The 25,209-nt window shown below is 41.9% G+C and overlaps 1 protein-coding gene and 1 long non-coding RNA gene across 7 annotated transcripts in view; one reads left to right on the top strand and one right to left on the bottom strand.

Moving 5' to 3' along the window:
* Nucleotides 1-25,209, bottom strand: part of LOC106608308 (kinesin-like protein KIF13B) — a 105,201-nt gene that overhangs the window by 16,272 nt on the left and 63,720 nt on the right. For all 6 annotated transcript variants that reach the window (XM_045721142.1, XM_045721146.1, XM_045721145.1 and 3 more), the window contains 6 exons: nt 13,458-13,590; nt 11,331-11,480; nt 10,906-11,005; nt 10,115-10,241; nt 6,000-6,055; nt 4,803-4,921 (listed from right to left, as the gene is read on the bottom strand). In XM_045721142.1, coding sequence (XP_045577098.1) covers nt 4,803-4,921; nt 6,000-6,055; nt 10,115-10,241; nt 10,906-11,005; nt 11,331-11,480; nt 13,458-13,590 — 685 coding nt within the window. The remainder of the gene's footprint in view (nt 1-4,802; nt 4,922-5,999; nt 6,056-10,114; nt 10,242-10,905; nt 11,006-11,330; nt 11,481-13,457; nt 13,591-25,209) is intronic.
* Nucleotides 1-25,209, top strand: part of LOC123743511 (uncharacterized) — a 75,847-nt gene that overhangs the window by 808 nt on the left and 49,830 nt on the right. The window lies entirely within an intron of this gene.

The following is a 25,209-nucleotide window of genomic DNA, read 5'->3' as shown; positions in this document are numbered from 1 at the left end:
CCAACAGTCTTAAAGGAATTCCCACATATGCTGAGCACTTGATGGCTGCTTTCCTTCACTCTGCGGTCCGACTCATCCCAAACCATCTGATGCAGCACTCCATCACTTTCCTTCTTGGTAAAAAGGCCCTTACACAGCCTGGAGGTGTGTTGGGTCATTGTCCTGTTGAAAAACAAATGATAGTCCCACTAAGCCCAAACCAGATGGGATGGTGTATCGCTACAGAATGCTGTGGTAGCCACACTGGTTAAGTATGCCTTGAATTCAAAAGAAATCACAGTGTCACCAGCAAAGCACCCCGACACCTCCTCCTCAATGCTTCACGGTGGGAAAAACACATGCGGAGATCATCCGTTCATCTACACCGCGTCTCACAAAGACACAGCGGTTGGAACCAAAAATCTCCAATTTGGACTTCAGACCAAAGGACAATTTTCCACCGGTCTAATATCCATTGCTCGTGTTTCTTGGCCCAAGCAAGTCTCTTCTTCTTGGTATCTTTTAGTAGTGGATTCTTTGCAGCAATTCGACCATGAAGGCTTAATTCACACAGTCTCCTCTGAACATTTGATGTTGAGATGTATCGGTTACTTGAACTCTGAAGCATTTATTTGGGCTGCAATTTCTGAGGCTGGTAACTCTAATGAACTTATCCTCTGCAGCAGAGGTAACTCTGGGTCTTCCATTCCTGTGGCGGTCCTCATGAGAGCCAGCTTCATCATAGCGCTTGATGGTTTTTGCAACTGCACTTGAAGAAACTTCTTTAAATTTTCCGGATTGACTGACCTTCATGTCTTAAAGTAATGATGGACTGTCGTTTCTCTTTGCTTATTTGAGCTGTTCTTGCCATAATATGGACTTGGTCTTTTACCAAATAGGGCTATCTTCTGTATACCACCCCTACCTTGTCACAACACAAATGATTGGCTCAAACGCATTAAGGAAAGAAAGAAATTCCACAAATTCACTTTTGAAAAGGCACACCTGTTAATTGAAATGCATTCCAGGTGACTACCTCATGAAGCTGGTTGAGAGAATGCCAAGAGTGTGCAAAGCTGTCATCAAGGCAAAGGGTGGCAATTTGAAGTATCTCAAATATGAAATATATTTTGATTTGTTTAACACGTTTTTTTGGTTACTACATGATTCTTTTGATGTCTTCACTATTATTCTACAATGTAGAAAATAGTAAAAATAAAGAAAAACACTTGAATGAGTAGGTGTTCTAAAACTTTTGACTGGCAGTGTATAAGACAACTGTTGGGACTGCCCCGGCAGAGTTTTCTGACAGACATGTGTACTATGGTGCATTGAGTTGGTTGGAACCTCTCCAGCACGCTGACAAATAAACAATGATTCATTTAAGATCGACTTCGAGTGTCCTTGTGTGTAAGAATTTCCACAACATTGGTTTGCTAGAGTAGGGCTCCAGGGATATAAAAGTGTATACTTGGTTTGCTAGAACAAGCATTGGAGTCTTGAAAAGCAGTGGTTCTCAAAATATTGTCCTGTGACCATCACAAAAAACCTAACAAGTCAAAACCAGTGTTTTAATTCAACCTTTCTTTAACCAGGTTAGTCACATGACGTCCGACAGACAGGCAGTCACATGACGTCCGACAGACAGGCAGTCACATGACGTCCGACAGACAGGCAGTCACATGACGTCCGACAGACAGGCAGTCACATGACGTCCGACAGACAGGCAGTCACATGACGTCCGACAGACAGGCAGTCACATGACGTCCGACAGACAGGCAGTCACATGACGTCCGACAGACAGACAGTCACATGACGTCCGACAGACACAGTCACATGACGTCCGACAGACAGAAAGTCACATGACGTCCGACAGACAGAAAGTCACATGACATCACAGACAGAAAGTCACATGACATCCAGACAGAAAGTCACATGACATCCACCAGACAGACATACTGTACATCAATATAAAAGTAGCGTCAGTTAAGAACATGTACAACACAAAAGTCTGAAAAAAACAGAGCGCAATATGTCAAAAGACACAGCCGTTACAGTATTGAGATCAGGGGACCTCGAGATACAATATTACCGAGATAACTAGGCGCAATTCTCACGATTCTATACGTCTTCAGATTTGATACTGCGATTTTATTACAATTTGATGTTACAAACATATTGCTCACCCCTATGTCTGTTGCAGAGGGACAAGGAAAAGTATGAGAAAACGTGTTTCCATCAGTCGAGGAAATAAAAAATAAAAAGTGCTGAAAACATGCTCCCCATTTACGAAGAAGACGGAGGTTAAGCTATAAGATAAAAAATACCAGAATTTTGGCCCAGATACAGCCGACTAGCGCAAAGTAACGCTACATACAGTAGCAAAACAATAATGAAATCGATATGCACTACCGTTCAAAAGTTTGGGGTCACTTAGAAATGTCCTCGTTTTTGAAAAGCAGCTTCATTAAATAGTACCCGCAAAACACCAGTCTCAACGTCAACAGTGAAGAGGCGACTCCGGGAGGCTGGCCTTCTAGGCAGAGTTCCTCTGTCCAGTGTCTGTGGTCTTTTGCCCATCTTAATCTTTTATTTTTATTGGCCAGTCTGAGATATGGATTTTTCTTTGCAACTCTGCCTAGAAGGCCAGCATCCCAGAGTCGCCTCTTCACTGTTGACGTTGAGACTGTTGTTTTGCGGGTACTATTTAATGAAGCTGCCAGTTGAGGACTTGAGGCGTCTGTTTCTAAAAACTAGACACTCTAATGTACTTGTCCTCTTGCTCAGTTGTGCACCGGGGCCTCCCACTCCTCTTTCTATTCTGGTTAGAGCCCGTTTGAGCTGTTCTGTGAAGGGAGTAGTACACAGTGTTGTACGAGATCTTCAGTTTCTTGGCAATTTCTCGCATGGAATAAACTTAATTTCTCAGAACAAGAATAGAACAATGAGTTTCAGAAGAAAGTTATTTTTTTGAGCCTGTAATCGAACCCACAAATGCTGATGCTCCAGATACTCAACTAATGTAAAGAAGCCAGTTTTATTGCTTCTTTAATTCAGAACAGTTTTTAGCTGAGCTAACATAATTGCAAAAGGGTTTTCTAATGATCAATTAGCCTTTTAAAATGATAAACTTGGATTAGCTAACACAACGTGCCATTGGAACACAGGAGTGATGGTTGTTGATAATGGGCCTCTGTACGCCTATGTAGATATTCCATGATTTTTTTTTATTTTTTAAATCTGCCGTTTCCAGCTGCAATAGTCATTTACAACATTAACAATGTCTACACTGTATTTCTGATCAATTTGATTCTATTTTAAAATGGACAAAACAATTGCTTTTCTTTCAAAAACAAAGACATTTCTAAGTGACCCCAAACTTTTGAACGGTAGTAATATATATATATATATATATATATATATATATATATATATATATATATATATATATATATATATATATATATATATATATATATATATATAAATAAATGTATACTTGGGAGTCAAATATCCATATAATATCATCCACAAACAATACTGCAATATGTAGCTGTATCACTAATCCCCCATCACTAATCAAAATGCCTCAAGTAAGACATTATCTTTCCTTCCATAAGGCAACACAACTAGTGCCATCGGGTGACAACTAGAACCAACTACATACCAAAAACCTGTTCATCTATTTGTCCTTTGAACTCCTCTAAGGGCCACCAGGTCCTGTAGTTTTAGCTTGGCGGGAATTCCAAGGCCAGAGTAGTGAAAACACTTTTTCCCCCCGTCATAGTCTGTTCTAATGTTTGTCGTGGACGAATAAGAATTAGTTGGGTAACATAGATAATTAAGATGTTTTATTAGTATAATATGCTTATTTTAGGTACTTGTCATTAGAAAGTGTCCATTGGACTCTGGTGTCTTTTCAGTTGCACGTCTACCTTAGCTGGGGCTCAGACACACTTGGGGCCCAGAGAGGGGAGAGGTCAGACTTGTCGTCATGGGAATGTGTCTTTACCTATTTCTTAAACCATGTGAAGGGATGGCGTGATTAATGGGGAACCAATGACTTGTCTCCACAATGTCTGTGAGCAAGTCACTCCCTCCTTTTCTTTATTGTGGAGAGGATTATGGCAGTAAATGGACCCTTGTATGTCCTCTCTTAGATCTCACACTTATCCTGTGATAATATATGGCCTAGAGGCTCACTCCCCCCAGTGAGCCTGTCCAGGAGTGGGGTCAAGAGGGGGTTAGCTTGAGATGGGAGTATCTAGAGTTGACAATTGATATATGCCATTGGATGAAATGGTGTTTTTGTTCAATACCGTACCAGGGAGGGACAGTTCTAAGGGGACCAGATACTGGGCTATACAATTAATCCTGTTGACATAGCAGTTACTTTCTGATGTGTTTTATTGATATCTGTCATACAAAACTTAACCTTTGTGAACTGTTACTAAGTATCTGTGGTTTGTCAATGTACGTTGAAGGGGCTGTATCGTTGCTATAAAAGATCCCTGTAGCCATTCTGTAATCACCTTCCTGGTTCATTCGAGAGAATGCATTAGTGGGGTCAAGAACTTTTGCAAAAGTATCTTAATTAAGTATTAAAGACGTAGTTTAACTCGGACTGGTGTGTTTGTAACTCCTCATTTGGTAATGCAGAAATTAGCCACCACATGTTCATGACTGTTAGCATAAAACAAGACTGGGATCTGAGCTTGTATGTGTTTTAGAAGAGAGGATTGATAAAAAGGTGTTAAGTGTGAGGTTGGGAGTGACAAGCCCACAATGCAGTGTTTGTGTGATTGTCTTTCTATGGTCCTCACCTCTCCATCGTAGTGCTTGACTATGTGCAGGTCAAAGAACGCATCCTCATCCTCCTGGTTAAGCATGGCATCTAGACCCCCAGCCAGTGGAGCAGACAGGTTGTCCTGGAAATCATCAGCTGGAGGGCGAGAAGAGAGAGAGGGGGGGAGAGTGAGATAAACATTTAACATGCACTCTACTGTGAATTTTTGTTTATTTCACTTTTGTATATTATCTACCTCACTTGCTTTGGCAATGTTAACATATGGTTTCCCATGTCAATAAAACCCCTTGAATTGAATTGAGAGGTTGTGAGTTCAGAGGCAAAAATATAATTTATATCAGTGACGAAGATGAAGGAAAGAGAAAGTAAACAATAGAACATACCACTGATGATGGTGAAGATGGGGGAGGACAGAAGGAACATACCACTGATGATGGTGAAGATGGGGGAGGACAGAAGGAACATACCACTGATGATGGTGAAGATAGAGGACAGAAGGAACACACCACTGATGATGGTGAAGATGGGGAGGACAGAAGGAACATACCACTGATGATGGTGAAGATGGGGAGGACAGAAGGAACACACCACTGATGATGGTGAAGATAGAGGACAGAAGGAACATACCACTGATGATGGTGAAGATAGAGGACAGAAGGAACACACCACTGATGATGGTGAAGATAGAGGACAGAAGGAACATACCACTGATGATGGTGAAGATAGAGGACAGAAGGAACACACCACTGATGATGGTGAAGATGGAGGACAGAAGGAACATACCACTGATGATGGTGAAGATGGAGGACAGAAGGAACATACCACTGATGATGGTGAAGATAGAGGACAGAAGGAAAAACGGAACATACCACTGATGATGGTGAAGATGGGGGAGGACAGAAGGAACACACCACTGATGATGGTGAAGATGGGGGAGGACAGAAGGAACATACCACTGATGATGGTGAAGATGGGGGAGGACAGAAGGAACATACCACTGATGATGGTGAAGATGGGGGAGAACAGAAGGAACATACCACTGATGATGGTGAAGATGGGGGAGGACAGAAGGAACATACCACTGATGATGGTGAAGATGGGGGAGGACAGAAGGAACATACCACTGATGATGGTGAAGATGGGGGAGGACAGAAGGAACATACCACTGATGATGGTGAAGAGGGGGGAGGACAGAAGGAACAACGGAACATACCACTGAGGTCCAGGAAGAGAACAGGAATGTGTGCCTCCATCCCAGGAACAGGAACTCTGTGGGGAAATGGGCAAATCAGAACACTGAGCGCACACAACTCCAACACGCACGCTAGTGATGCACGGGTTCACTCACAACCCGCAGTCCCTGCGGTAGCCTAGTGGTTACAGCGTTGGGCCAGTAACCGAAAGGTTGCTGGATCGAATCCCAAGCTGACAAGGTAAACATCTGTTGTTCTGCCCCTGAGCAAGGCAGTTAATCGACATCCACGGCGCCCGGGGAACAGTGGGTTAAGGCAGCCCCCCACACCTCTCTGATTTCAGTTGTACAACTGACTAGGTATCCCCCCTTTCCCTTTATCTGCGGGGTGGGCAGGTTTAAGGTCATGAAATACTGTGGCGGGCGGGTTAAATAAAGACAAGTCACATCTATAGGCTACTTTGAGTGGCGGCAGGTAACCTAGTGGTTAGAGTGTTGGGCAAGTAACCGAAAGGTTGCTGGATCAAATCCCCGAGCTGACTAGGTTAAAATCTGTCGTTCTGCCCCTGAACAAGGCAGTTAACCCACAGTTCCCCGGAAAGGCCGTCATTGCAAATAAGAATTTGTTCTTAACTGACTCGCCTAGTTAAATAAAGGTTAATAAAAAAAAGGAGGTTCTTTCGTTGTTCTTATCTGGCATTAGGACGTAAGCCTCAGATTCCGGGCCTAACTGTACAAGCGCCAAATACACACTAACTGACAAAGAAAAAGAACATTGATCCACTGAGACAAAAAGGACAACGTCAGAGTTTAATTGAATAAGAGAAAAGCGGGAGAGTTGAAAATCAATAGGAGGAACGATCAGAACAGTAGTCTAACGTTGGGAAAGCTGTTGTGTGTGATGATTGTGAGGCGCTATACAAATTCAACAGTCAGGGACTTGGGACTTGAAATATGGCACATCAAGGGATCTGTACTGTTCAGATGGGTTAAATGGAATAGTAACTGAAATCTGGACACCGACTGTAGGTCTACAACCTCTCGCATAGGTTAGTATTAACTCCTACTGAATTAAGCATAACTTGCATTAAAATGATACACCAAATGTACATTTGACTCAGGAACCGGGAATGGATAAATTTGACTTCTTCCTTTAAGCATCTTGAGAGAATGAAGGGACCGTCTGTAAAGTTGTTATCTTTATCAGCATCATAAAAGCTGATAGTATTTCAGCAACATAAAATAGGCCTCCAAGCTGAACAGAAATCTTATCAGAAACATGTTGGATAGTTTTCACAGCTTTTACATTTTCTTTAAATGGTCAAACTGATGTCATTTGAAAATGTTGCACCAAAAATCTTTATTGAATTTTTTTTGTAATTGCATTTTTTCCCTGGTACCTAAACGTCTTTGCTGCGAAAGAGAAGCAGAGAAAGAGAAAACTTTACCGATGTCAACGAGATTGAAGCATTCATTCAATCGATGTGGTGAACAACAAGTAATGACAGAAGAGAAGCTGCATGTAGGCCTATCAAATCAAATGTTATTTGACACGCTTCGTAAACCCTAGGTGTAGACTAACAGTGAAATGCTTACTTATGGGTAATTTTCTAACAATGCAGAGTTAAAGATACAAAAAAAAATTACATTTAAAATAGTGACACTAGGAATAAAGAGTGAATAACATAACATTTCTATATACAGGGAGTGCCAGTACCACATCGATGTGCAGCGGTACGAGGTAATTGAGGTAGCCTTCAGAAAGTATTCACACACCTTGAATTGTTCCAAATTTTGTTGTTACAAAGTGGGATTAAAATTGATTTAATAGTCATTTTTGTCAAAAGATCTACACAAAATACAAAAAAAATTGAACATTTGTAAAACAAAATAAAACACTAACATACCTTGATTAGATAAGTATTCAACCCCCTGAGTCAATACATCTTTAGCAGCAATTGCAGCTGTGAGTCTTTCTGCATAAATCTCTAAGAGTTTTCCACATCTGGATTATGCAACGTTTGCCCATAATTTCTTCCTAAATTCTTCAAGCTCTGTCAAATTGGTTGTTAATCATTGCTAGACAAGCATTTTCAGGTCTTGTCATAGATCTTCAAGCAGAGTTATGTCAAACCTGTAATCTGGCCACTCAGTAACATTCACAGTCTTCTTGGTAAGCAACTCCAGTGTAGATTTGGCCTTGTGTTTTAGGTTATTGTCCTGCTGAAAGGTGAATTCATCTCCCAGTGTCTGGTGGAAAGCAGACTGAACCAGGTTTTCCTCTAGGATTTTGACTGAGCTTTGCTCCATTCCGTTTCTTTTTTTATCCTGAAAAACTCCCCAGTCCTTAACGATTACAAGCATACCCATAACATGATGCAGCCACCACTATGCTTGAAAACGTGGAGAGTGGTACTCAGTAATGTGTTGTATTGGATTTGCCCCAAACATAACACTTTGTATTCAGGACAAAAAGTGAAATGCTTTGCCACATTTTTTTTTTTCAGTATTACTTTAGTGCCTTGTTGCAAACAGGATGCTTGTTTTGGAATATTTTTATTCTGTACAGGCTTCCTTCTTTTCACTGTCAATTAGGTTAGTATTGTGGAGTATCAGTTTTAAAAGTCACCATTGGCCTTATGTGCAGAAGCTGTCATCAACAGTGGCAATGTTGAAGAATCTCAAATATGAAATATATTTTGATTTGTTTAACACTTGTTTGGTTACTACATGATTCCATATGTGTTATTTCATTGTGTTGATGTCTTCACTATTATTCTACAATGTAGAAAATAGTAAAAAATTAAGAAAAACCCTTGAATGAATAGGTGTGTCCAAACTTTTGACTGGTACTGTATGTCTGAAATTAGTTTTGATTTAGAATGGACGATTATCATGTCGGAACTGGGGCAGGGGGAAACAAATACAGGTAATCTATGCACTTACTGTAAATAGCGAATGGAGGACACTTTTCCCACGGTTAATTTTCATGCCAGCCAGGTAGGCTATACTAATGTTGTAAAGAGAAGCAATGTGCTGAATATTAGGAAAGTTGAAAAATAAATATAGTAGGCCTAGCCTATAGAAAGCTGATGGGATCCTCCTCTTTTTAATAGATCAGCCGTGATCAGACAACCCATTGTTGTGTCATCAGCAAACTTAATGATAGTGTTGGAGTCGTGCGAGGCCACGCAGTCGTGGGTAAACAGGGAGTACAGGAGGGGACTAAGCACGTACCCCTGAAGGGACCCGGTGTTGATGGTCAGCGTGGCAGATGTGTTGTTGACTACCAACACCACCTGGGGGCGGCCCATCAGGAAGTCCAGAATCAAGTTACAGAGGGAAGGGTTCAGTCCCAGGGTCCCAGCTTGGTGATGAGCTTGGAGGGGACAATGGTGTTGAGCTGTAGTCAATGAATAGCATTCTGCACAGCCAGAAGAGGACTGGCCACCCCTCAGCCTGGTTCCTCTCTAGGTTTCTTCATAGTTCCTGCCTTTCTACAGAGTTTTGCCTAGCCACCGTGCTTCTACACCTCCATTGCTTGCTGTTTGGGGTTTTAGGCTGGGTTTCTGTACAGTACTTTGAGATATCAGCTGATGTAAGAAGGGCTTTATAAATACATTTGATTGATTGATTCTTACATAGGTATTAATTTAGTCCAGGTGTGTGAGGGCAGTGTGGAATGCAGTAGATATTGCGTCATCTGTGGATCTGTTGGGGCGGTATGCGAATTGGAGTGGGTCTAGGGGTGTCTGGGATGATGGTTTTGATATGAGCCATGACCAGCCTTTCAAAGCATTTAATGGATATAGATGGGAGTGCTACGGAGCGATACTCATTTAGACAGGTTACCTTGGTGTTCTTGGGCACAGGGACTATATGGTGGTCTGCTTGAAACATATTGGTATTACAGACCAGGTCAGGGATAGGTTGAACATCTAAATTATAGACAAATTGACTAATAAATAGCAACCAAATTGTCGGAAATTATAAGCAGAAACATTAGGCTTAAAAAAAGAAAGAAAATGGCTTCTGCCCCCCCTGTCAAAAAAATAGTTCCGGAATCTCTGACTGCAGACTACACACACACACACACACACACACACACACACACACACACACACACACTGACCTACCTCTCAGCGGGGGCTCCAGGGATGCCGCTACCAGTCGAAGGTACCAGGACGGCATTACGTTCCTCTGTCAGGGTCAGACGCCACTCTAACAGCTGGGCCTCCCTCTCCACATCATCCTCTGACTTATCTACAAACATAGTACTGTTAACTGTAAAACACTCATTATTAATACTATTTTAACTGTAAAACACTCATTATTAACACTATTTTAACTGTAAAACACTCATTATTAATACTATTTTAACTGTAAAACACTCCTTATTAATACTATTAACTGTAAAACACTCATTATTAATATTATTTTAACTGTAAAACACTAATTTACTACTATTTTAACTGTAAAACACTAATTTACTACCATTTTAACTGTAAAACACTCATTTACTACTATTTTAACTGTATAACACTCATATAATACTCATGGGGCAGCAGGAGGCCTAGTGGTTAGAGTGTTGGACTAGTAACCGAAAGGTTGCAAGATTGAATCCCCGAGCTGACAAGGTAAAAATCTGTTGTTCTGCCCCTGAACAAGGCAGTTAACCCACTGTTCCTAGGCTGTCACTGAAAATAAGAATTTGTTCTTAACTGACTTGCCTAGTAAAATAAGGGTAAAATAAAATACAAAAATATTACAACTATTTTAACTGTATAACACTCAGTATCAATACTATTTTAACTGTAAAACACTCATTACTACTATTTTAACTGTAAAACACTCATTATTACTAAGATTTTTGGTCAAATACAAGTCATGGATATGCTCTGTATGTAACGTAATGTGTCAGTCTGACCTGGCTTTTGGACCATCTTCTGCAGGTGCTGGTCCAGGTACTGTTGCCTCTTAGTGAGGGTGGTCAGCCACTGGTCCCTCAACCTCTCCAGATCACCTTCCTGCACACACACACACACACACCTCAGCCCTGGTACTATCAGAACAAAGTTCAGTTTTGCGATGGTGGGGTCTACTAAACAACCCCCTGTGACTACTTTCCTTCACTCAACTCAATGGGAGAATCTCAATTGCATTTTTTTGATTCCTCGCATCCTCTTTCCTCCCCTCCTAAAAACAAACTGGATGAGAAAGTCAGAGGGGATGGACCTTTGACCTTCTAATCCAATGGTTTTTGAGGCGGCAGCGAGAAGAGAGGACGCGAGGAATCAAGAAAATGCAATTGAGATTCTCCCAATGTCTCAAACTGATTCCAGTCAGTGTTACCTGATAGCTGTCCACGTCCTCATCCCAGGCGCAGGCCTCCCGTACCTCCACGTTGCCAATGGAAACAGAGACGATGTTTGTGGCGATGAGGGGCATGGTTCCTGAGTCCGGTACGGACCGTACCTCCACCTGCAAACGACGAGACTGGCCCTGGGTGGGGAGGGGGTTAGAGACAGGGTTAAGGTTAGAGACTGGCCCTGGGTGGGGAGGGGGTTAGAGACAGGGTTAAGGTTAGGGACTGACCCTGGGTGGGGAGGGGGTTAGAGACAGGGTTAAGGTTAGAGACTGGCCCTGGGTGGGGAGGGGTAGAGACAGGGTTAAGGTTAGAGACTGGCCCTGGGTGGGGAGGGGGTTAGAGACAGGGTTAAGGTTAGAGACAGGGTTAAGGTTAGGGACTGACCCTGGGTGGGGAGGGGGTTAGAGACAGGGTTAAGGTTAGAGACTGGCCCTGGGTGGGGAGGGGTTAGAGACAGGGTTAAGGTTAGAGACTGGCCCTGGGTGGGGAGGGGGTAGAGACAGGGTTAAGGTTAGAGACTGACCGTGGGTGGGGAGGGGGTTAGAGACAGGGTTAAGGTTAGAGGCAGGGACTGACCCTGGGTGGGGAGGGGGTTAGAGACAGGGTTAAGGTTAGGGACTGACCCTGGGTGGGGAGGGGTTAGAGACAGGGTTAAGGTTAGAGACTGGCCCTGGGTGGGGAGGGGGTAGAGACAGGGTTAAGGTTAGAGACTGGCCCTGGGTGGGGAGGGGGTTAGAGACAGGGTTAAGGTTAGAGACTGGCCCTGGGTGGGGAGGGGGTTATAGACAGGGTTAAGGTTAGAGACTGACCCTGGGTGGGGAGGGGGTAGAGACAGGGTTAAGGTTAGAGACTGGCCCTGGGTGGGGAGGGGGTTAGAGACAGGGTTAAGGGTAGAGACTGGCCCTGGGTGGGGAGGGGTTAGAGACAGGGTTAAGGGTAGAGACTGACCCTGGGTGGGGAGGGGGTAGAGACAGGGTTAAGGTTAGAGACTGACCCTGGGTGGGGAGGGGGTTAGAGACAGGGTTAAGGTTAGGGACTGGCCCTGGGTGGGGAGGGGGTTAGAGACAGGGTTAAGGTTAGGGACTGACCCTGGGTGGGGAGGGGGTAGAGACAGGGTTAAGGTTAGGGACTGACCCTGGGTGGGGAGGGGGTAGAGACAGGGTTAAGGTTAGAGACTGACCCTGGGTGGGGAGGGGGTTAGAGACAGGGTTAAGGTTAGAGACTGGCCCTGGGTGGGGAGGGGGTAGAGACAGGGTTAAGGTTAGAGACTGACCCTGGGTGGGGAGGGGGTAGAGACAGGGTTAAGGTTAGAGACTGACCCTGGGTGGGGAGGGGGTTAGAGACAGGGTTAAGGTTAGAGACTGACCCTGGGTGGGGAGGGGGTTAGAGACAGGGTTAAGGTTAGAGACTGACCCTGGGTGGGGAGGGGGTAGAGACAGGGTTAAGGTTAGAGACTGACCCTGGGTGGGGAGGGGGTAGAGACAGGGTTAAGGGTAGAGACTGACCCTGGGTGGGGAGGGGGTTAGAGACAGGGTTAAGGTTAGAGACTGGCCCTGGGTGGGGAGGGGTAGAGACAGGGTTAAGGGTAGAGACTGACCCTGGGTGGGGAGGGGGTAGAGACAGGGTTAAGGTTAGAGACTGACCCTGGGTGGGGAGGGGGTAGAGACAGGGTTAAGGGTAGAGACTGACCCTGGGTGGGGAGGGGGTAGAGACAGGGTTAAGGTTAGAGACTGACCCTGGGTGGGGAGGGGGTTAGAGACAGGGTTAAGGGTAGAGACTGACCCTGGGTGGGGAGGGGGTTAGAGACAGGGTTAAGGGTAGAGACTGACCCTGGGTGGGGAGGGGGTTAGAGACAGGGTTAAGGTTAGAGGCATGGTTTCTCAGTCCTGGAAGGACCGTACCTCCACACAACAAGACTGAACCTACTAAACATTTAATTAATGTCCCTATCACATGATCTATAAGGTTTTCATAACAAATCTATAACCCATCTATCCATAAGATGGAAACTTTTGTACACACTCCTGTTTGAGAAACAGGCACCAGGCACCACACACACACAGTAGAATGTCCTCACAAGCATAGAAAAAAATACACAGAAACACAGCTACCTGTTTGAGTTGGAAGATGCCCCCGGTGCCTACGTTCTTGGGTGGTAGGACCTCTACAGGGGTAAACTCTCCTGCATCATTCAGCTCCAACACCTGAACCCAGAGATCCAGCCTACGAGTTACCTCGCTCCACCTGGAGACACACAGACCAGACATTATACCAGAACCAGAACCAGTCATTATACCAGAACCAGACCAGTCATTATACCAGAACCAGTCATTATACCAGAACCAGACCAGTCATTATACCAGAACCAGAACCAGTCATTATACCAGAACCAGACCAGTCATTATACCAGTCATTATACCAGAACCAGTCATTATACCAGACCAGTCATTATACCAGAACCAGTCATTATACCAGAACCAGACCAGTCATTATACCAGTCATTATACCAGAACCAGTCATTATACCAGACCAGTCATTATACCAGAACCAGACCAGTCATTATACCAGAACAGACCAGTCATTATACCAGAACCAGACCAGTCATTATACCAGAACCAGACAAGTCATTATACCAGTCATTATACCAGAACCAGTCATTATACCAGACCAGTCATTATACCAGAACCAGACCAGTCATTATACCAGAACCAGACCAGTCATTATACCAGAACCAGACCAGTCATTATACCAGAACCAGTCATTATACCAGAACCAGTCATTATACCAGACATTATACCAGAACCAGTCATTATACCAGAACAGTCATTATACCAGAACCAGAACAGTCATTAGACCAGAACCAGTCATTATACCAGAACCAGAACCAGTCATTATACCAGAACCAGTCATTATACCAGAACCAGTCATTATACCAGAACAAGACCAGTCATTATACCAGAACCAGACCAGACATTATACCAGAACCAGTCATTATACCAGAACCAGTCATTATACCAGAACCAGACCAGTCATTAGACCAGAACCAGTCATTATACCAGAACCAGACCAGACATTATACAAGAACCAGTCATTATACCAGTACCAGTCATTATACCAGAACCAGACCAGTCATTATACCAGAACCAGTCATTATACCAGTCATTATACCAGAACCAGACCAGTCATTATACCAGAACCAGACCAGACATGATACCAGAACCAGTCATTATACCAGAACCAGTCATTATACCAGAACCAGACCAGTCATTATACCAGAACCAGTCATTATACCAGAACCAGACCAGTCATTATACCAGAACCAGACCAGTCATTATACCAGAACCAGTCATTATACCAGACATTATACCAGAACCAGTCATTATACCAGAACAGTCATTATACCAGAACCAGTCATTATACCAGAACCAGTCATTATACCAGAACCAGTCATTATACCAAAACCAGTCATTATACCAGAACCAGACCAGTCATTATACCAGAACCAGTCATTATACCAGAACCAGACCAGTCATTAGACCAGAACCAGTCATTATACCAGAACCAGTCATTATACCAGAACCAGTCATTATACCTGTCATTATACCAGAACCAGACCGGTCATTATACCAGAACCAGACCAGACATTATACAAGAACCAGTCATTATACCAGAACCAGTCATTATACCAGTCATTATACCAGAACCAGAACAGTCATTATACCAGAACCAGTCATTATACCAGACATTATACCAGACCAGTCATTATACCAGACCAGTCATTGTACCAGACATTACACCAGACCAGTCATTATACCAGACCAGTCATTATACCAGTCATTATACCAGGACCAGACCAGTCATTATAGCAGAACCAGACCAGACATTATACCAGAACCAGTCATTATACCAGAACCAGTCATTATACCAGAACCAGACCAGTCATTATACCAGAACCAGACATTATACCAGAACCAGTCATTATACCAGAACCAGTCATTATACCAGAACCAGTCATTATACCAGTCATTATACCAGAACCAGACCAGTCATTATACCAGAACCAGACATTATACCAGAACCAGTCATTATACCAGAACCAGTCATTATACCAGAACCAGTCATTATACCAGTCATTATACCAGGACCAGACCAGTCATTATAGCAGAACCAGACCAGACATTATACCAGAACCAGTCATTATACCAGAACCAGTCATTATACCAGTCATTTTACCAGAACCAGACCAGTCATTATACCAGAACCAGTCATTATACAAGTCATTATACCAGAACCAGACCAGTCATTATACCTGTCATTATACCAGAACCAGACCAGTCATTATACCAGAACCAGTCATTATACCAGAACCAGTCATTATACCAGAACCAGACCAGTCATTATACCAGAACCAGTCATTATACCAGACATTATACCAGAACCAGTCATTATACCTGTCATTATACCAGAACCAGACCAGTCATTATACCAGAACCAGTCATTATACCAGAACCAGTCATTATACCAGAACCAGACCAGTCATTATACCAGAACCAGTCATTATACCAGACATTATACCAGAACCAGTCATTATACCTGTCATTATACCAGAACCAGACCAGTCATTATACCAGAACCAGTCATTATACCAGAACCAGTCATTATACCAGAACCAGACCAGTCATTATACCAGAACCAGTCATTATACCAGACATTATACCAGAACCAGTCATTATACCAGAACAGTCATTATACCAGAACCAGTCATTATACCAGAACCAGTCATTATACCAGAACCAGTCATTATACCAAAACCAGTCATTATACCAGAACCAGACCAGACATTATACCAGAACCAGACCAGACATTAGACCAGAACCAGTCATTATACCAGAACCAGTCATTATACCTGTCATTATACCAGAACCAGACAAGTCATTATACCAGAACCAGTCATTATACCAGACATTATACCAGAACCAGTCATTATACCAGAACAGTCATTATACCAGAACCAGTCATTATACCAGAACCAGTCATTATACCAGAACCAGTCATTATACCAAAACCAGACCAGACATTATACCAGAACCAGACCAGACATTATACCAGAACCAGTCATTATACCAGAACCAGTCATTATACCAGAACCAGACCAGACATTATACCAGAACCAGACCAGACATTATACCAGAACCAGTCATTATACCAGAACCAGACCAGTCATTAGACCAGAACCAGTCATTATACCAGAACCAGTCATTATACCTGTCATTATACCAGAACCAGACCGGTCATTATACCAGAACCAGACCAGACATTATACAAGAACCAGTCATTATACCAGTCATTATACCAGAACCAGAACAGTCATTATACCAGAACCAGTCATTATACCAGTCATTATACCAGAACCAGACCAGTCATTATACCAGAACCAGACCAGACATTATACCAGAACCAGTCATTATACCAGAACCAGTCATTATACCAGTCATTATACCAGAACCAGACCAGTCATTATACCAGAACCAGTCATTATACCAGACCAGTCATTATACCAGACCAGTCATTGTACCAGACATTACACCAGACCAGTCATTATACCAGACCAGACATTATACCAGACCAGACATTATACCAGACCAGACATTATACCAGACATTATACCAGAACCAGTCATTATACCAGAACCAGACCAGACATTATACCAGAACCAGACATTATACCAGAACCAGTCATTATACCAGTCATTATACCAGAACCAGACCAGACATTATACCAGAACCAGACCAGACATTATACCAGAACCAGTCATTATACCAGAACCAGACCAGTCATTAGACCAGAACCAGTCATTATACCAGAACCAGTCATTATACCAGAACCAGTCATTATACCAGAACCAGTCATTATACCAGTCATTATACCAGGACCAGACCAGTCATTATAGCAGAACCAGACCAGACATTATACCAGAACCAGTCATTATACCAGAACCAGTCATTATACCAGTCATTATACCAGAACCAGACCAGTCATTATACCAGAACCAGTCATTATACCAGTCATTATACCAGAACCAGACCAGTCATTATACCAGAACCAGACATGATACCAGAACCAGTCATTATACCAGAACCAGTCATTATACCAGTCATTATACCAGAACCAGACCAGTCATTATACCAGAACCAGACCAGTCATTATACCAGAACCAGTCATTATACCAGAACCAGACCAGTCATTATACCAGAACCAGACCAGTCATTATACCAGAACCAGTCATTATACCAGAACCAGTCATTATACCAGTCATTATACCAGACCAGTCATTATACCAGAACCAGTCATTATACCAGAACCAGACCAGACATTATACCAGAACCAGTCATTATACCAGTCATTATACCAGACCAGACATTATACCAGAACCAGACATTATACCAGAACCAGACATTATACCAGAACCAGTCATTATACCAGAACCAGTCATTATACCAGAACCAGTCATTATACCAGAACCAGACCAGTCATTATACCAGAACCAGACCAGACATTATACCAGAACCAGTCATTATACCAGACCAGTCATTATACCAGAACCAGTCATTATACCAGAACCAGTCATTATACCAGAACCAGTCATTATACCAGAACCAGTCATTATACCAGAACCAGACCAGTCATTATACCAGAACCAGACCAGTCATTATACCAGAACCAGTCATTATACCAGAACCAGTCATTATACCAGACATTATACCAGAACCAGTCATTATACCAGAACAGTCATTATACCAGAACCAGTCATTATACCAGAACCAGTCATTATACCAGAACCTGACCAGTCACTATACCAGAACCAGTCATTATACCAGAACCAGACCAGTCATTATACCAGAACCAGACATGATACCAGAACCAGTCATTATACCAGAACCAGTCATTATACCAGTCCTTATACCAGAACCAGACCAGTCATTATACCAGAACCAGTCATTATACCAGAACCAGACCAGTCATTATACCAGAACAGTCATTATACCAGACATTATACCAGAACCAGTCATTATACCAGAACAGTCATTATACCAGAACCAGTCATTATACCAGAACCAGTCATTATACCAGAACCAGTCATTATACCAGAACCAGACCAGACATTATACCAGAACCAGACCAGACATTATACCAGAACCAGTCATTATACCAGAACCAGACCAGTCATTAGACCAGAACCAGTCATTATACCAGAACCAGTCATTATACCAGAACCAGTCATTATACCTGTCATTATACCAGAACCAGACCGGTCATTATACCAGAACCAGACCAGACATTATACCAGAACCAGTCATTATACCAGAACCAGTCATTATACCAGAACCAGACCAGACATTATACCAGAACCAGACCAGACATTATACCAGAACCAGTCATTATACCAGAACCAGACCAGTCATTAGACCAGAACCAGTCATTATACCAGAACCAGTCATTATACCAGAACCAGTCATTATACCTGTCATTATACCAGAACCAGACCGGTCATTATACCAGAACCAGACCAGACATTATACCAGAACCAGTCATTATACCAGAACCAGTCATTATACCAGTCATTATACCAGAACTAGACCAGTCATTATACCAGAACCAGTCATTATACCAGTCATTATACCAGAACCAGACCAGTCATTATACCAGAACCAGACCAGACATTATACAAAACCAGTCATTATACCAGACATTATACCAGACCAGTCATTATACCAGACCAGACATTATACCAGACCAGACATTATACCAGACCAGACATTATACCAGACCAGACATTATACCAGACCAGTCATTATACCAGACATTATACCAGACCAGACATTATACCAGAACCAGTCATTATACCAGTCATTATACCAGACCAGTCATTATACCAGACCAGTCATTATACCAGAACCAGTCATTATACCAGAACCAGACCAGACATTATACCAGAACCAGTCATTATACCAGACCAGTCATTATACCAGAACCAGTCATTATACCAGAACCAGACCAGTCATTATACCAGAACCAGACCAGTCATTATACCAGAACCAGACCAGTCATTATACCAGAACCAGACCAGTCATTATACCAGAACCAGTCATTATAACAGACCAGTCATTATACCAGACATTATACCAGAACCAGTCATTATACCAGAACCAGTCATTATACCAGAACCTGACCAGTCATTATACCAGAACCAGTCATTATACCAGAACCAGACCAGACATTATACCAGAACCAGACCAGACATTATACCAGAACCAGTCATTATACCAGAACCAGTCATTATACCAGAACCAGTCATTATACCAGAGCATTATACCAGACCAGTCATTATAGCAGAACCAGACCAGACATTATACCAGAACCAGTCATTATACCAGAACCAGTCATTATACCAGAACCAGACCAGTCATTATACCAGAACCAGTCATTATACCAGTCATTATACCAGAACCAGACCAGTCATTATACCAGAACCAGACCAGACATGATACCAGAACCAGACCAGACATGATACCAGAACCAGTCATTATACCAGAACCAGTCATTATACCAGAACCAGACCAGTCATTATACCAGAACCAGTCATTATACCAGAACCAGTCATTATACCAGAACCAGACCAGTCATTATACCAGAACCAGACCAGTCATTATACCAGAACCAGTCATTATACCAGACCAGTCATTATACCAGACATTATACCAGAACCAGTCATTATACCAGAACAGTCATTATACCAGAACCAGTCATTATACCAGAACCAGTCATTATACCAGAACCAGTCATTATACCAGAACCAGTCATTATACCAGACCAGTCATTATACCAGAACCAGTCATTATACCAGACATTATACCAGAACCAGTCATTATACCAGAACCAGTCATTATACCAGACATTATACCAGAACCAGTCATTATACCAGACATTATACCAGAACCAGTCATTATACCAGAACCAGTCATTATACCAGACATTATACCAGAACCAGTCATTATACCAGAACCAGTCATTATACCAGAACCAGTCATTATACCAGAACCAGTCATTATACCAGAACCAGTCATTATACCAGAACCAGACCAGTCATTATACCAGAACCAGTCATTATACCAGAACCAGTCATTATACCAGAACCAGTCATTATACCAGACATTATACCAGAACCAGTCATTATACCAGAAAAACCAGTCATTATACCAGACATTATACCAGAACCAGTCATTATACCAGACATTATACCAGAACCAGTCATTATACCAGAACCAGTCATTATACCAGACATTATACCAGAACCAGTCATTATACCAGACCAGTCATTATACCAGAACCAGTCATTATACCAAACATTATACCAGACCAGTCATTATACCAGAACCAGTCATTATACCAGACATTATACCAGAACCAGTCATTATACCAGAACCAGACCAGTCATTATACCAGAACCAGTCATTATACCAGAACCAGACCAGTCATTATACCAGAACCAGTCATTATACCAGAACCAGTCATTATACCAGTCATTATACCAGACCAGTCATTATACCAGACCAGTCATTATACCAGACCAGACATTATACCAGACCAGACATTATACCAGTCATTATACCAGAACCAGTCATTATACCAGACATTATACCAGAACCAGTCATTATACCAGACATTATACCAGAACCAGTCATTATACCAGACATTATACCAGAACCAGTCATTATACCAGAACCAGTCATTATACCAGAACCAGTCATTATACCAGACATTATACCAGAACCAGTCATTATACCAGACATTATACCAGAACCAGTCATTATACCAGAACCAGTCATTATACCAGACCAGACATTATACCAGACCAGACATTATACCAGACATTATACCAGACCAGTCATTATACCAGACTCAGAGTTACCAGACATTATACCAGAACCAGTCATTATACCAGAACCAGTCATTATACCAGACCAGACATTATACCAGAACCAGTCATTATACCAGAACCAGTCATTATACCAGAACCAGTCATTATACCAGACATTATACCAGAACCAGTCATTATACCAGAACCAGTCATTATACCAGACCAGACATTATACCAGACCAGACATTATACCAGACATGATACCAGACCAGTCATTATACCAGACATTATACCAGAACCAGTCATTATACCAGACATTATACCAGAACCAGTCATTATACCAGACATTATACCAGAACCAGTCATTATACCAGAACCAGTCATTATACCAGACATTATACCAGAACCAGTCATTATACCAGACCAGTCATTATACCAGAACCAGTCATTATACCAGACATTATACCAGACCAGTCATTATACCAGAACCAGTCATTATACCAGAACCAGTCATTATACCAGAACCAGTCATTATACCAGAACCAGTCATTATACCAGAACCAGTCATTATACCAGTCATTATACCAGACCAGTCATTATACCAGACCAGTCATTATACCAGAACCAGTCATTATACCAGACCAGACATTATACCAGAACCAGTCATTATACCAGACCAGACATTATACCAGAACCAGTCATTATACCAGAACCAGTCATTATACCAGACATTATACCAGAACCAGTCATTATACCAGAACCAGTCATTATACCAGTCATTATACCAGAACCAGTCATTATACCAGTCATTATACCAGACCAGTCATTATACCAGAACCAGTCATTATACCAGACCAGTCATTATACCAGAACCAGTCATTATACCAGTCATTATACCAGAACCAGTCATTATACCAGAACCAGTCATTATACCAGTCATTATACCAGAACCAGTCATTATACCAGTCATTATACCAGAACCAGTCATTATACCAGAACCAGTCATTATACCAGAACCAGTCATTATACCAGTCATTATACCAGAACCAGTCATTACACCAGACATTATACCAGACCAGTCATTATACCAGACCAGTCATTATACCAGAACCAGTCATTATACCAGAACCAGTCATTATACCAGAACCAGTCATTATACCAGACCAGTCATTATACCAGAACCAGTCATTATACCAGACATTATACCAGACCAGTCATTATACCAGAACCAGTCATTATACCAGAATACCAGAACCAGTCATTATACCAGAACCAGTCATTATACCAGACCAGTCATTATACCAGAACCAGTCATTATACCAGACCAGTCATTATACCAGAACCAGACATTATACCAGAACCAGTCATTATACCAGAACCAGTCATTATACCAGACCAGACATTATACCAGAACCAGTCATTATACCAGAACCGTCATTATACCAGAACCAGTCATTATACCAGAACCAGTCATTATACCAGAACCAGTCATTATACCAGAACCAGTCATTATACCAGAACCAGTCATTATACCAGAACCAGATACCAGACCAGTCATTATACCAGAACCAGTCATTATACCAGAACCAGTCATTATACCAGACCAGTCATTATACCAGACCAGTCATTATACCAGACCAGTCATTATACCAGACCAGTCATTATACCAGACATTATACCAGAACCAGTCATTATACCAGAACCAGTCATTATACCAGAACCAGTCATTATACCAGAACCAGACCAGTCATTATACCAGACCAGTCATTATACCAGAACCAGACATTATACCAGACCAGTCATTATACCAGAACCAGTCATTATACCAGAACCAGTCATTATACCAGTCATTATACCAGAACCAGTCATTATACCAGACATTATACCAGAACCAGTCATTATACCAGAACCAGTCATTATACCAGAACCAGTCATTATACCAGAACCAGTCATTATACCAGTCATTATACCAGTCATTATACCAGACCAGTCATTATACCAGAACCAGTCATTATACCAGAACCAGTCATTATACCAGAACCAGTCATTATACCAGAACCAGTCATTATACCAGAACCAGTCATTATACCAGAACCAGTCATTATACCAGTCATTATACCAGACCAGTCATTATACCAGAACCAGTCATTATACCAGACATTATACCAGACCAGTCATTATACCAGAAGACCAGTCATTATACCAGAACCAGACCAGTCATTATACCAGAACCAGTCATTATACCAGAACCAGTCATTATACCGGAACCAGTCATTATACCAGACCCAGTCATTATACCAGAACCAGTCATTATACCAGAAACCAGTCATTATACCAGAACCAGTCATTATACCAGAACCAGTCATTATACCAGACATTATACCAGACCAGTCATTATACCAGACCAGTCATTATACCAGAACCAGTCATTATACCAGACCAGTCATTATACCAGACCAGTCATTATACCAGACATACCAGACCAGTCATTATACCAGAACCAGTCATTATACCAGACATTATACCAGAACCAGTCATTATACCAGATTAAACCAGTCATTATACCAGAACCAGTCATTATACCAGACCAGTCATTATACCAGATCATTATACCAGAACCAGTCATTATACCAGACATTATACCAGACCCAGTCATTATACCAGAACCAGTCATTATACCAGACATTATACCAGAACCAGTCATTATACCAGAACCAGTCATTATACCAGACATTATACCAGAACCAGTCATTATACCAGAACCAGTCATTATACCAGACATTATACCAGACCAGTCATTATACCAGAACCAGTCATTATACCAGACCCAGTCATTATACCAGAACCAGTCATTATACCAGAACCAGTCATTATACCAGAACCAGTCATTATACCAGAACCAGTCATTATACCAGTCATTATACCAGACCAGTCATTATACCAGACCAGTCATTATACCAGACCAGACATTATACCAGACCAGACATTATACCAGACCAGACATTATACCAGAACCAGTCATTATACCAGAACCAGTCATTATACCAGAACCAGTCATTATACCAGAAAAGACATTATACCAGAACCAGTCATTATACCAGACATTATACCAGACCAGACATTATACCAGAACCAGTCATTATACCAGACCAGTCATTATACCAGAACCAGTCATTATACCAGACCAGTCATTATACCAGACATTATACCAGACCCAGTCATTATACCAGAACCAGTCATTATACCAGACATTATACCAGAACCAGTCATTATACCAGACATTATACCAGAACCAGTCATTATACCAGACCAGTCATTATACCAGAACCAGTCATTATACCAAACATTATACCAGACCAGTCATTATACCAGAACCAGTCATTATACCAGACATTATACCAGACCAGACATTATACCAGAACCAGTCATTATACCAGACCAGTCATTATACCAGAACCAGTCATTATACCAGACATTATACCAGACCAGTCATTATACCAGACATTATACCAGAACCAGTCATTATACCAGAACCAGTCATTATACCAGACATTATACCAGAACCAGTCATTATACCAGAACCAGTCATTATACCAGACATTATACCAGAACCAGTCATTATACCAGAACCAGTCATTATACCAGAACCAGTCATTATACCAGACATTATACCAGACCAGTCATTATACCAGAACCAGTCATTATACCAGACATTATACCAGAACCAGTCATTATACCAGAACCAGACCAGTCATTATACAAGAACCAGTCATTATACCAGAACCAGACCAGTCATTATACCAGAACCAGTCATTATACCAGAACCAGTCATTATACCAGACCAGTCATTATACCAGACCAGTCATTATACCAGACCAGTCATTATACCAGACCAGTCATTATACCAGACCAGTCATTATACCAGACCAGACATTATACCAGAC

Source organism: Salmo salar, chromosome ssa06 (assembly GCF_905237065.1).
Source record: "Salmo salar chromosome ssa06, Ssal_v3.1, whole genome shotgun sequence".
In the NCBI taxonomy this organism is placed as follows: Eukaryota; Metazoa; Chordata; class Actinopteri; order Salmoniformes; family Salmonidae; genus Salmo; species Salmo salar.
This window is presented reverse-complemented; position numbering and strand designations above follow the sequence as displayed.